The sequence below is a fragment of the Anarhichas minor genome, unplaced genomic scaffold (genome assembly GCF_050575085.1).
Source record: "Anarhichas minor isolate MPS153535 unplaced genomic scaffold, ASM5057508v1 ptg000028l, whole genome shotgun sequence".
Taxonomy (NCBI): domain Eukaryota; kingdom Metazoa; phylum Chordata; class Actinopteri; order Perciformes; family Anarhichadidae; genus Anarhichas; species Anarhichas minor.
This window is the reverse complement of record NW_027466474.1, coordinates 5,894,089-5,906,190: the sequence shown is the minus strand read 5'-3', so window position 1 is coordinate 5,906,190 and position 12,102 is coordinate 5,894,089. Positions and strand designations below refer to the sequence as shown.

General features: G+C 46.8%; 2 protein-coding genes across 2 annotated transcripts in view; one reads left to right on the top strand and one right to left on the bottom strand.

The window, feature by feature from the left end:
* Positions 1-12,102, bottom strand: part of mrpl11 (mitochondrial ribosomal protein L11) — a 39,768-nt gene that overhangs the window by 10,694 nt on the left and 16,972 nt on the right. The window lies entirely within an intron of this gene.
* tmem265 (transmembrane protein 265) lies at positions 6,679-7,737 on the top strand. Its single transcript, XM_076103461.1, has one exon. The coding sequence runs from the start codon at positions 6,679-6,681 to the stop codon at positions 7,735-7,737; it is 1,059 nt and encodes a 352-aa protein (XP_075959576.1).

The following is a 12,102-nucleotide window of genomic DNA, read 5'->3' as shown; positions in this document are numbered from 1 at the left end:
ATGGCGTGGCAGGACGGGGAGTGTGTAGATGGAGGGGAGGAGAGACGGGAAAGAGAAAGAGAGACAGCCGAGGTGTATTAACGTTGTCAGAATGTGGCCAGTGATCGTCGCGGTCAATATTTGAAAAATGAGAAGGGATTTGTGTAACCAAGGTGAACAACGGGAGAGGAGACAAGTAAAGCAAAAGGCCGCAGGAGGTCCTCATGAATATGGGTGAGTGTGTGTGTGCGTGTATATGTTTATGTATGAATACTTTGGCCTCATTTAAATCTGACAAGACTATCTGTTCAACAGTGGATATGTGTGCATATTAAGCTGCCAGAGACTGCTGACAGTGAGCAAGTGTTCACTGTGTGCGGTCGCAGGTGTCTCTGTATCTGAGAGAACAGGGCGGAAAAAGAAATGCAGGAGAGAGGAAGCGATGGAGGGAGATGAGAAAGAGTAGGGCGAGTAGGTCAAGAGCAGTATTGTGCTTATGGAAGCGTGGCAAACAGGGAGATAAAGGACACAGAGGCAGGACAAGGCCTCGGGGCAGGAGGCAGGATTAATTGCCCCTGGCACACGAGGCCACCTGATAAATTGTCCCGGGCGATCGGCACACTGGAGGGCCGAGATACGGTGGCGAAGGTGTTACAGTGGTGAGAGGCTGGTGGGAGGCGAGGTTAATTAAAGTCTTCAGTGTGAAACACTCTCATTCATTACCTTCATTACCGTGTTCATTTAATCTGCTTCGCTGTTGGCATTTTATCACATTCAGCCCCGTTGTAGCGTCACACAGCTGATTAGGTTTTATGTTGAACCCTTCAGCTGCAGAGGGGGAAGCTGGGAGGCTGAACAGCAGGTCGGTTTAGGTCCAACACACACACACACAGATACACACACGGCAACAAAGCGCAAAATAAATTGAGTTCACGCTGGACATGCATCTTACTTGATTTTCCACCCTGGAATCGGTGGATTAGGCTCAAAAGTGGAAAATGAACACGGTCTCCAGTGAACTGTGCTGAGGCCAATACACAGCCCTGCACGAAAGAGCTGAGGAGCGCCGCTCACACGAGCACGAGGGCCGACCTGACGGAGCGGACCAAATTCGGGACTCATTTTCACAACAACCAAAACTTCTAAGAGGTGTTATTGCCGCCTGGATCTCTGCTTAAAACAGAGGCAGCCTTCACGTTTTCATTCCTGGCACAAGAAGACACATCTGCTGTTTGAGGGCATGGTGAAAGCAAGCGGGCGACGGGTGAAACAAAATGGATTGCATCACGACAAAACATCCCATTTTCAACTCCATTAGGTTCCCCTCACAGTCTTGACAGTGTTGTGCTTTTTGCCACTTCAGATGATTAATCACGTGTGGAGGCTGCAGCAGAAACACAGGAGCCTTGACTGCAGGCAGCTGAGGCTCCACGCTGGAGATGTCTGAAAATACACCAGACTCGCTGACAAGTGGAGGAGAGACTCATAAAGAAAGAGAGTCAGGGGTTAGAACTAAGTCAGACTGCATCGACAACTGACAGCAACGTTTTGACAAAGCCTGCTCTGTGTTCGTCGCGTATTCGGAGACAATAGTGAATTTTGCACGCTGAAAGTTATTCAAAGGGGAACTCTGCCAATTTTACACATCAACGTCTGTTTACAGGTCTCTGGGAGGACTATATGTGAACACAGTTGAATAAAGCCTTTTGTGGCTCCAGACGGAGTCGGATAAATTTCCTGAAGCGATGTCACAGGGTACATTAACTGGCACTAGCACAACACACCCAAATCTCAGGTTTCGACAAGGAAGAAGAATGCGTGGAATGAAAAGGACAATATCTCCATTTCTGCTGCATCACATTTTCTTTACTGCCCATGAGTTGGACAATGCTAAATCAGGGCTCTCTTAATGAATGCAACACACTCTGAGGTGACACTGAGAGAACGAGCCAAGAGGAGGAAGGTGAAGGGACCGAGTCCTCCATGTTTGTGGAGGTCAGCCTCGGGTCTGCTGTGGAGCATGACTCGGTGTTGACGCCTTCAGCGTTCTTGGACAGTCTGTGACCTTCCAGACTTCCCCGATCATGTCTGAAGCTAAAAGTGATGACTGCACAGTCCTGTAGACATTCTCCCCGCCTGGCTGCCCCTCGCCCTCTCCTCTGCTTATTCTCTATGTTCTCGCATGTCCTTTCCCCTGCGTCGCTCTCCCTCACACTCTCCTCTCCGAAAGTGAGCCAGTGTGCAGAATGACCTTCAACCACACCCACGGGGAACAAAAGCCCCCAAAAAAGAGGAGGGATTGTAGCAGGATGGAGGAGAGAATGGGATAAACATGAGGAGAGGGGTGGAAGAAAGGCAGCGAAAAGAAGACGACGAGTGAAAAGGAACAAAAGGAGAAGAAGAAAAAAAGACGCTGAAGTGAGCAAAATGGAAAATCTCTCTTCTCTTGGAAGCCAGCAGAGCGCAGAGCTGAATCTGACAAGAAAGATGACTCTCCATCCCCTTCCCTACCAGTCTGATTAAACCTCTCACTCTAAAATGAACCTGGCACACAAAGAGAAAAGAGGCATTTGAGGGCTGAAGCTAAAGGTGCAGACAGGAATGCCTTCAGATGCACTTGAAGTAGCAGGACCTTGAAGAAGAGGCGACGCCACGAAATTCCTTTAAATCGCATCTGTGGCTGACAAAGGACCCAAAATTAAATTCTTGAACGTGGAAATCAGCCAGCTCTCCTTTTTAAACAGTTTCCAAAAGATTCATTTTCGACCAGATCTGTCTCAGAATTTCCCAATCCTCCTGTTTAAGCGTGCAGTAAGCCGGCTGTAATGAGTTAATCTACAACAGAGGGATGATTTCCTTGCGTGACTACGACAGTAAGTAGAGAGGACTAATTAAAGTTGTAACATCTGCCTCCTGGGCTCCAAGTCTGTCTACAGGCTACAAGCATCTCTCGCTCTATTTCCTCCGCTCCTATTTCAAGCGGGGAAGGGGTAAATAAGGTATTCGCCTGCTCTCAAAACAATGCAACTATTCTTCTTGCAAGTGGCATCATGGTGATTACCATAACCAACGAGGGAACTGTAACTGGGTGCTCTCAAATATTCATAGCAGCTTCCAGCTTAACTTCCACAGCTGCTGGTGGTGGAGGAGAGGAGGAAAATCGGAGGAGGGTGGGAGGTCTGGAGCGCAGCACGTAACCTGCTTACAAATTAACACCACAACCAAACTCGGACAGCGCGAGTGAGTTTCTCTTCGAGCTCCTCTGTTGCAGCGCTCTGCATCCTCTCTCTCTCTCTCTCTCTCTCTCTCATGAGCCATCTTCTCGGTCTGCGGTCTCCACTTTAAGGATTTGGCGTCGCTGCTGCTCCACTTCTGACCGACTCTCCCCCCCCCCCCCCCCACGACTGCTCTGCACAGCCGGAGTCCGACCCGAGCAGCAGCAGCAGCAGCACCGAGCCCCGCGCGGCTCTCTGCATCCGCAGCTGTATCAAAAGATAAACCGACAACGACACAAAAAAAAAAAAGAATAAACGACACTGCAGGAGGTGACGGATCCAGATTCAGATCGCGCCTCTGCAATAACCACGGAGACATCGGTCATGCCAGATCTACACGGAGGGAGATATCTTGATAAGTATGAGCCGTTTATTTATTTATTTTTTGGTTCCTACAAACTCGTGTCTGCTTGGTGTGGCAGCGGCGATGACTTCCAAGTCTAACAGCCTCGAGATGAGCCTTCTCCTGGAGCCCGACTCCACACAAACACCCGGACTGTAAAAAGAAAGACTTTGCCATCGAGCCCGGCTCATCAACGGCAATAAAAGAGACTTTATCGGTCACCGGCTGCGCCTCCACTTGGAAGAACAAGCACATTTATTCGCTGTAAATCAAGCCAGGAGGATCGAGCCCGAGTGCAAGACGAATGGTTTGGGTAACTACAGCTTCACTTTACTACCAGCAATGCGCGGATAAACCCACAGCACTACCTGCTGTTAATAGGGCAGTTATGAAACAGGTGTTGCAGAGAAGCGGTTTCATAGAGATTGTTAAATTGCCGGAGGATGCAAGACGTCGCGCTGCATGCTGGGGCAGTTAATGATAATCATTTTTCTTTTTCAAGAAAAAAAAACCCCCAAACGTGATAAACTAGAAACAATAAAGCCCCTCAGGCAGCACTGAGGCTGCCACCTCACAAATCAACAGATGTTTCAGTCATGTGGCTTGAAGTCTGGAGAGGGGATTAATTCCTCATCAGGGATTGCACACTGCCTGGCTCTCTATTAATTAATTAATTAGTTTGCACATAATGGCATAGATGTTGTCCCGATGCCCTTGGTGCTCCGGAGGCACCTGTGATAACTTGTGCTGGTCTTTGATGGGATTTGGAGCTCTACGAGGGCTGTTTATGGAGATAAACAGCGGGTGTAAACACAAATTAATCTTTGCTCTACATGGATTTCTGTCCACTTGGAAATCACCCAATATTGATAGAAAACAAATGATAGTGGCAAACCCACCGCGTGCTTTATCTCCGTCAGTGTGTGCTTTTTTTGGACGATTACACTGGTGCAGATGGAGGGAGAGTGCACTGCTGTCATACGAGCTTCAACACAAGTGAGAGAAAAATTAATTGGGCGAAAATTTATTTTTAGTACAAAACTGAACACATCTTTCACCTGCGCACTACTACATGCCATTACTCATGCTTACAGCGAAATAGGTTGCCTCACCTTGTCAACAGCAGTGTTATTTCCCTGACAGGAGAATGATGAATTAGGTCATTATTGATGAGCGTATAGTGGACACACGGGCTGCCATCCCAGTCCTTCACTCAGAACTGAATAAATGACATGCCGTTGACAGGGAGTCAAAACACAAACACGGGCTGACGGGGAGATTTCTAGGGTGGAATTTAAGGCTCAGGTGGAATATCGTAAGAGGCACGACCTGGAGGAAAAAGCCAACTGCAACCGTGGCTGTAAACTTCTCCCTGCAGATTGGGTTTGTTCCTCGAGAAATGAAAAAACAAATTTGAATTCCAATATCCTCTCAATCTGCCGCTTGGTGCAATTCATTCAATTTTGGGCGAATGGTAATCAAGTTGCAGTAAGCGGCGAGACAAAAGGCTCCACAGACAATCAGATATTATGAACGCTGGCATGATCCACGCCCGTCCTCCCACCACGCCTCAGAGCGGATTAATCAGCAGAGATTGTTCCTTTCCTCATCTCTTAGATTCATCCGTTTCAGAACAAACTCGAATGTCTGTGACATTTCAATAGCCCTTGTGATGAATACGTTTGGATTCATCCAGGCCAAGCAGGCACATTAACTGCATGTCTTCATATAAAGTGGGTGGAAGTCGTTTTCTATCTTTATTTGAGTCTTCCTCGTCATCCTTTTCACCCCCTCTCACCCTGAGCTTATTTATGAACTATAATGATCACGCAGTAACACTTTATTAGGCATGTAGACAGCCAAGAGGCCTATTAATCTTTCACACGCAGCCGTTTGCTCATTCTCCTTCTCCACACAAACAATTTCAAACCCCCTTTTTTTACCCAGTGGAGTTCCTCAGCCCCATTCAATGATTCAGACAGCACCGAGGAGATGGCAGAGCTCCTGTTAGTCTTACAGTCGGGGAAGTGATGCGTCTTCCATCGGCAAGATATCAATACTCGCTTTTCACTGGCAGACTTTTCTCACAGACCGCAATCGTGCCGTCAATCTCTCGCTCGATCACGCTGAACTGTTGCCATTACCACACATCTGAGCTGGTAGTGATTTTATATTATAATGGCATCGATCCAGTTGAGGGGTTGACACCCCCGAGTGGTGCTGAGCAGATAACAGACAGTCCACTGGTCTGTGCTGTGCTTTAAGGCCGAATACGATAAAGAGGCCAACATTGGTTCGATTACACTGTAAAGTCAATGATCATATCTCACGCTGTATCAATACTGAGGATTATATGGTCTGTGGCTGAGATATGAGCTGCGACAGAAAAAAAAAATGTACCCTCATGTTCTGTCAAATTAGCATTGCCTGCATGCACACACACAGGCGTGCACAGTGTGTACACAAAGACACGAGTCAAACGCATCTCCAAACAAATAGAAAGTTATCAATATTCATCTGGAATGAAAGGGGGGATTTGCAATGATTAAAGATTGCAGCACAGCACGAGGATAAATACTGCCGATTATTGAGGCAAAGAAAATGCTTTGACAAGGCACCTAGCAGCGCCTGAATACAATTAATTAATAATGAAGAAGAATACAAAAAAGTGGCAGAAACAACAAGAATTCACAGAAAAAAAAGTAACAGCAGAGAACTCAGAGCAAGTCTGAGTATCAAAAAGAAGCAAAGCTTGGATCTTTATAGAAAATTAAGACTATTGAATTCAAAGAGCTGCAGGGTTACAAAAAAAACAACACAATTTAGCAGGCTACTCAGCTTGAGCAGCCAGAATAGATGTAGCTCTGGCCAAAGATGAAGGGCGCTCACTGCTTACTCGCCAGCCGATGTCTTTAACCATAGCAACAAGCGTCAAACTATTTTACATTCGGTTCTGAATTAGCGTGAGCAAAAACAAGCATGTTCTTATCCCTTAAATGTGTGAGTTCTGGGGACGGATGTGCAGCGATGTGACGATGGAACAGATTTACCACTGTGCTCCTCTGTGTGTCTCTTTCAGGCATGGTGCCCACGCCCCAGGTGTGCGTCTCAACCCTGGTCACAGTGAGCACGATGGCAGTGGTGGACCTCTACCTGCTGGAGCAGAGCATGCTGGGGGCTCGCGGTCCTAGTGTGTGGCAGTGTGCGACGGTGTTGCTAGGCGATGCGGGCTTCCTGCTCGCGCTGCGCTTCGTGTCGGCCGGCGTGATGTCGGAGGCGCGTTCGCCGCGTCGCGGTTTCGCCAACGCCCTCTGGTTCCTGTTCCTGTCCCTGCTGCAGCTCAAGCTCTTCTTTGTCTGCCATAACTACCGGCAGGAGCGCCGGCCGCCCGACCCGCTGGCCAGGAAGACCCTGACGCTGCTGCTGTCCATCTGCCTGCCCTCCCTGTTTCTGATCCTGACGGGAGCCGACCACATGACCCCGCTGCGCAGGAAGCAGGAGGTGCGGGGCCGGCTCCTGTGGGTGGTGGTGGACCTGCTGGATGTGCTGGACCTGCAGGCGGGGCTGTGGGAAGCCCACGGCGGGGCAGCAGCGGCGGGGAGCGGCGGGGTCGTTGAGCAGAAGCTGCCCATCTGGGCCGAGGGCCTGGTCTTCTTTTACTGCTACGCCCTCCTGCTGCTGCTGCCCTGTGTGGCTCTCACAGAGCTGGGGGCCACCGGCCTGCCAGGACAGAGGGGGCCCCGTAAGGAGGCTCTGTACCCGTGGCTCAGCCTGGTCACCATCAACATCTTGACCCTGGCCCTGAGGGGCACAGGCATGCTGTGGTACAGGGACTCCCGTGTGTCCACTGTGTTCCTGGGGAAGAACCTGCTGGCTCTGGCTGTGAAGCTGAGCTCAGCTTGGGAGAGACACAAGCAGGAGCGCGGCGCTGCAGGAGCCGAGACTGTGTCTGGAGCAGAACCAGGAGACTCGACCCTGCCAAGCCAGAGCTCAGAGCAGGGAGAGGGCCAGGCTCAGGGGAAAGCTCCTCCCGCTCATTATCACACACTGTCTCGCTCCCAAAGCCACACTCTCTCCCCCGTCAGCCTGGAGCCCGCGGAGACGCCCTTAGGACCGTCTTTCATCTCCCATGAACTCTAGAGAGTCGCTCTAAACATACACGCACACACAAAAGCATGTGATCACACCCACACTTAAAACCCAGACCAGCAGAGCCAGTATCACATCCAAACAGATAACTTGTGTTGAATTTGCAGTACAACAGAGATGGGTATAATGTTGAGCTGTGGAAAAGCATTTGGCAAGCTTGGCTTTCTCCACATTTTGTTGTGCTGAGAATAACTTAAAATGCATTGCTGGGATTTGCGGCAGTGTATTTTTTATATTCAAACACTGTGAACACATCTATCAGCCTGTAAAGAATATTCCAGAAATGTATATCGTAACTCGTAGTGTTTCATTCCCTTCTTTGATCTCGGCACCGCTGCCCAAACTGACACAGATTTGTTGCATTCAGATTTGTTGCAACTCAATATACAGCATCTCATCAGTGAGTTCAGGTCATGTGGCTTGTCAGAAAAATTAGATCAATACTCTTCTCCGATTAGATGCCAAATTCAGACTGTGACCTTTAGTGTACTTTTTTTCCTCCGTCACTTTACAGGGACCTTTCACAGAGAAAAGTTTAATACAAAGGGAGTGATGATTTATTTTTCCCTACAGCTCCAGGATTTAAAAGCCGTCTGCCTGTAAAGCTCACACTCTTCACGGTGCTCCAGTATTTCAATTTAGAGTCAAATCCAGTGGATCCAAACCTTTTAGGCTTGTAGCGCTTTAAATCAAAGTCTACTCACGACCCAAAGTCCCTGCTTTGATTTTCCGTATTTTAACACATTCTAGAGGCTTGAAAGATTACATTTCTAGTTTTTCCACAATAAAAAAGAAAATAAAAACATGTGTAGCAGAAAGGTTACTCAGTGACATCACCAACTGTGGTGTCTGGAGTGAGTTTCTTTGGTATTATGACATTTTATTTGATTTAAATGCAGAACATCAGCTCAAGATGATTTCAGAGATGCATACCGTACAGTCACTTGTTTGTTTACTTTTAAAACCCTCCTGCAGCGATTTCAACACATCAAAATGTGCTTCACTCAAGATGCCAACTATTTATGAAAGACACCGCTTCCACAAATAAAATCTTTCAATGGTGGAGCTTAAAGATGAGCATTTTTGCATCATCTTAATCCTACTGCAACACAAACAACAGTACAAGTCTATTTTACTACATTGTTTACAAAGCCAGAACACCAATGTAAGTAATCCCTTTACCGTTTCAGAACACACTTAAAATTCATGTTTTGATGTCGTCTGTACTTTGTCTCAAAGTCTTTTTCAGTCATTTTCAATAAGAAGAAGAAAAACCCTTAATCCCCCTTTTAACTAGAGATGAAAGTTAACTCTTTGATGCCATGAATAATGGATGGCCCGTCTCATTCACTAAGTTGTTAACATGTGGGGTTTTGGGGGCATCATGGGGATCATGGACCTAAGCAGCAGGTGTAGAGGATGTACAGTACAGTCAAGTGCCTTGTTTCCTCATGGAGCCACGAGGCGTACACATTAAGTGTACCATGTGGAACTTGGACATATGCCACGTGTACACTGTAAAGTTATTCCACAGCTGCTGTCTGCTACACCTCCAGGACAGAGTGCAAACTAATAAAAAAGTGTTTCATACTCGCCCAGTGTTGACAGTTCATTGACTATTGCGTAGGAGCGTTATTGGCAAACTGTCACCCACATATAGGGGAAAACAAGAGGACTCAGTCCCAACCATTCAAGGCCAAGAGGCTCTTTTTAAACAAGTCAATCTGCTATCACTGGAAATTGCATGTTTTTCTCTCATACTGGAGCTGGTGAAGTGAAGTGAAGTGAATGGACGCACCCCCCCCCCCGTCCTCCCCCTCACATATTCAAGCTAGAAAAGCTTGCTCTTTGCTTCATGGTGCGCCACGCTGACAAAAGGCTGTCATTTATCACAATTATGCCGGCGGCGCCATCAGCTTGGATCCTCTCGCAGTAATCCTTGAGTGTGCCGTCGTGTTGTCTGTTTCATGTTGAAAGAGAGATGGGGTGTGCCTGTCAAGAATTGTAGTAAGTGTGTGATGTTTTCACAGTGAACTGGCTCTTTGCTCTGAGTGGCCATGAATGCACCCGCCGGCCTCCCCTCTTTGCTAAAATGGTCCTATTAATTGAAATTGTGGCTATTCGTCAAAAAGCAAGCGCTTATTCTCAGTGCTTTATGCTTGATTTACAGGCTAGATTCACAGGATGTATTAAGACTAATGCACACACTCGGGCACAACAACGCATTCAAAGTTTCAGTGGGGAATTTCTTGCTGGTTCAGAGAAAACTTTTAAGGAAAAGCCACAGCGGGATAACCAGAGTAGTAGACAGCATCCAGCCCTCGCCTCCCTTCCTTTCTTTCATCTCCTCCTCCCTGTTTCACTCAACATTTCAAACCTACGCATTCTGGATGCACTCCCCGGTGTGCAACTTCTCATATTTCTATTATACTAAAAGCAGCAACTGCATTGGCAGCCTCGGCAAACCACTACCTCCTAGAATTTTTTACACCTGTTAAGTTCTAGATACAATGCTCAGCATTTTCCCTCAGCTCCCAGCGACTCTCATAACCAGCTCCTGGAGAAAAGTGCACGAGTGGCTCCCCTATTTTCTTTCTTCCTTTGCCTCTCTTCTTCCCGTCCATTCTCATGTGTTAATTCCACTCCAGTCTGTAATTATTTTCCTGTACCAAAGCTGTCAGTTTCCCTTTTTTGTCTCCCATTCCTTCTTTTATTTCTCTCGTTTGTTTAAATTTTGCCCCGCAGCCGACAGGCGGCCTACCTCTCTGCACTTGCCCTGTCAAGGGTGGTTAGTCAGAGAGGAGGACAAACCCAGAGGAGGAGAGGCTGGCTAAGATTAAAGGGCCGGAGCCACCGCCTCAAGCAGGGCGGCTGCCGACTGCCATTTATTTACCGTTACACAGTGTTAGCTTGATGGAGCGCAGGAACCCAGAGAGACAAACGCGCTCAACACGCCGCCCCGACAACAATGACATCCTCAAGGGTCCAAATGGAGGCACCTTCAGACAAACATATGGCTTGGTTTTGCTCCGTTGAGCATTTGGTTACACCCCATCTCCCCTCATTACCCCCGACACGGCAACAGCTACAGTATGCCTCCGAGCTCACGCCCCCGTGGTCTGACAGAAAGAGCCACATTTAACAGACAGATGTCTAAATCATTCATCGGAGCACACGCCGATCTCGTCGCTTTTGGGCAGAACTTCAAAGTATATTCTAGGAGAAAGAAATGATGCAAAAGAGTCTGAGATCTGCAATACCGGAGACAAACGCACACTCGTGCTGATCTCAGGTGACATCAGACTTAATTAATGAAATTAACTAGAACATTTAGTCGATTAATCATTTAGCTGGTTGAAAGAACATTTATTGAATTATTGTTTAATTGTTTTTCTGTCAAACACAAGTGCCAAACTGTTTCCTGTTCCAGCTTCTCAGATGTGAGGATCTGCTGCTTATCTCTATTTATCATTAGAAATCACAGGTGTTCAGTAAATCCACCAACAAATCTTTAAACTGAACCGACTATTGTTGTGGAAATTACATGTAAGCACACAAACGCACAGAAAATAAAGCACAAAACACTAAAGTAAAGCAATTATATTGTAATTACAAACAGAGAGACGAATTGCATCCCAAGTCTGAAAGAAGCGTCTCACACATGACTGCTTTTCTGCTCCATATCTATATATCTATGTCCATATGTGCAACACGTTTTACTTTGTACGTCCTATAGCTCGTGATACATTAAATAGAGTGCTTGCCTTTCTCTAAAATATGGATGATAATTACGCGCTCTCATGCCACACGAACACACAGGTGAATGATAAACACAAGTGCCACGAGGACCAAATGATGAGCTGAACGTGTGACAGTCATATGGTATTGCCAAAAGCTTAGAGAAACAGAATAACAAGATTATCTATTCTGCACATGAATAAACGATAAACCTGATGCTAATATGGTAGATTACTTTCAAGCTATTTTGAAAGTCAGTAGCTTTTAGCTTTGGAGCTCCATTTAGCGGTGAATAAGCGCTCTGCTGCGATTCACATTACTTCCTCTTTAAAAGTCTATTAAAAGACATGACTTGCACAAAAATACCTTCTTCTGCCATCTTCAATTAAAGCCTTTTTTTTTTAGGACCAACCTGAGCCCTGGAACGACTCTATCTGTATTTACTGATGTGGAGAAACTGCTTCATGAGGGAAATGTTTACTAATTCATCTCTAAAATCTAACTCCTTACTGCTGCATTGAGGGCCCAAAGCCAGGTTTGCATAAATCTAGAGCGAGACGGGAATCACATCTGAACACAGTTGATGCAGATCTCTGGTCAGATTTATGACAAGACAGT

Bases quoted from the DNA above. Each gene is read 5' to 3' on its own strand.
- tmem265 (XM_076103461.1), top strand. From the start codon at position 6,679: ATGGTGCCCACGCCCCAGGTGTGCGTCTCAACCCTGGTCACAGTGAGC.